At 49.5% G+C, this 2,191-nt stretch overlaps 1 protein-coding gene across 1 annotated transcript; it reads left to right on the forward strand.

Moving 5' to 3' along the window:
* The first annotated feature begins 474 nt into the window (after positions 1 to 474).
* On the forward strand, positions 475 to 1,332 carry LOC143831215 (1-phosphatidylinositol phosphodiesterase-like). The gene has a single exon (XM_077324278.1). The coding sequence runs from the start codon at positions 475 to 477 to the stop codon at positions 1,330 to 1,332; it is 858 nt and encodes a 285-aa protein (XP_077180393.1).
* Positions 1,333 to 2,191: the final 859 nt, after the last annotated feature.

Here is a 2,191-nt window from a genome sequence, read left to right on the forward strand (position 1 = left end):
CCAATAAGAACACAAAAGAGCCCTGCTGGATCAGGCCGGGGGTCCATCCAGTCCAGTATCCTGTCTCACACAGTGGCCTACCAGCTCCTCTGGAGAGGAGAGGGTAGAGAGGCCAAGGCCTTCCCCTTGAAGGGTCTGAAGATGAAATAATTGAATCAAACAAATGCTTTTGAAAACAACAGATATTTGTAATGCTGATAGGAAACATTTTGTGATATTCTGATATGTACTACCAATAGAAAGCATTTTGTAATTCTCTTATGTGCATGTTAGAATACTAGCCTCTGGAAGCAGGAAGTTTATAGATCCTTTGTTAATAGGTATGGGTGCTTTGTTCAATGGTATAGAATCATAGAGTTGGAAGGGGCCACACTGGCCATCTAGTCCAACCCCCTGCTCAACGCAGGATCAGCCAAGAGCATCCTTTCCTCTGCTTATGTTGCTTCCTGTCCTTTTCAGGCGCCTCTACCAACCATGGATCAGACGGAGTCCTTTGATAACTCTCCTCAGCCGGCCGCTTCCCTCCCGGACTGGATGGCAGACTTGCCCGACCACCTTACCATTTCCAGAATTTCAATCCCTGGCACCCACGACACCATGAGCCTTTTCGGCGGCTCAAACTTGCGCTGCCAGAGCTGGCCCCTCGAGGCCCAGTTAGAGGCCGGCATCCGGTTCCTGGATATCCGCTGTAAACTAGAAGATGGCCATTTCCTCATTTATCATCTCAACACCTACCAGGAGGCTGACTTTTCCACTGTCCTCAAAGTTACCTTGAGCTTCCTGCGGCAGCACTCACGGGAGACGGTGCTCATGAGAATCAAAGAGGAACTCCCCCTTTTCCCCCATTCCGATTTTGGGAGCCGTTTACGACGCTACAAGGACGAAGAAGGCCAAGGACGGATTTGGGATAAAGAAACCATTCCCACCTTGGGCGAGGCCAGGGGGATGATCGTCATCTTGGAGGAGCTGGAGAACGAGATCCTAGGGGTGTCCTACGAGGAGCTGAGCGTTGGCGATTCCTGGCACGTTCTCTCCGCGGACTCCAAGTGGGACCGGGTTTGGGAGCACCTGGATGTGGCAGACACCACTAGCCATGCTACTCTGCACCTTACCTTTTGCTCTGGCAATGGGCTCTTCACTAACCCTGAGGAACTGGCCCAAAACATCAACCAGCGCTGTTATGAACATCTGAGGACGCAGGCTGGGAAAGGGAGGCAGTGGGGGGTGGTGATCATGGATTTTCCTGGCGCAGGACTAATCAAAACAATTGTGGAGAGTAACCTGGAAACTGGGAACGATGACACAGCTGCTCCGAATCCAGAAGCCTTGTAACTCAAGAGCTTTCCTCCTTTTCTTCGTGTTGTTACATTCCATGTCTGGCTCACACCACCGTTTCTCCTGCCCTGGACCAGACTGGAGTTGAACTGGCCCAGCTGAAACCTCTTCTAGCAACCCCCGATTTCCTCACTTAATATTACAGAGACTCTGTTTTCTTATCTATGTTCCTTTGAGGTACACCTAGAAATCTTCTAGTGTAGCTAGCACCTGTGTGTAAACTAGCTGAGCTGTCTCCTGGGTGTAAACTGCACGGAGCTTTTATTCCAGCCCCAGGTCGATTCAGTTCCTGCCCCCTACACGGAATGCGATTTCCGTTTTGATTTGGGGCGATTTAAATTTCCCTTCTGCAGCAAGAAGGATTGATCCGGAGTGACCCTACCTTTATCGTGCGATATCTTAGAGTGCTTTTAATCCTGAATATATTATAAGATCGCATTGTTTTGAATCTGGGCTCTCCTCCGTGGTAGGGAACCCATGATTGGCCACAGGTGGCCATGTGATAAGCCTGCCTTAAAGGAGAAGCCCCTAATTTCTCTCAATTTCTGTTGGTCTTGGATTTTTTTTCCTGCCTTCTTCGATCCTCTTACAACCCCCCCTTCAAGAAAAGAAAGGATTTTTTCCTCCCTCCTCTGACTTCTTAGATCCTCTCCCCCCTTCAAGAAAACAGAGAAAGAGTCTCCATTTGCCTTCTCCCCCCCCCTCTTCTGAGCCTCCCTAACCACGTGCAGAAGACTTTCCTGTTTTAATGGGGGGGGGAGAGGAAGACCCGAGTTCAAAGCGATCTGAATTCAACAGGATTGACAATGGAATAAACAAAGTAAGTGTAGACTCTGCCCTGGCACTCTTCTAGATC

This window comes from Paroedura picta, chromosome 3, assembly GCF_049243985.1.
Source record: "Paroedura picta isolate Pp20150507F chromosome 3, Ppicta_v3.0, whole genome shotgun sequence".
In the NCBI taxonomy this organism is placed as follows: Eukaryota; Metazoa; Chordata; class Lepidosauria; order Squamata; family Gekkonidae; genus Paroedura; species Paroedura picta.

Excerpts from the sequence above, each read along its gene's own strand:
- LOC143831215 (XM_077324278.1), top strand. The coding sequence starts at position 475 with ATGGATCAGACGGAGTCCTTTGATAACTCTCCTCAGCCGGCCGCTTCC.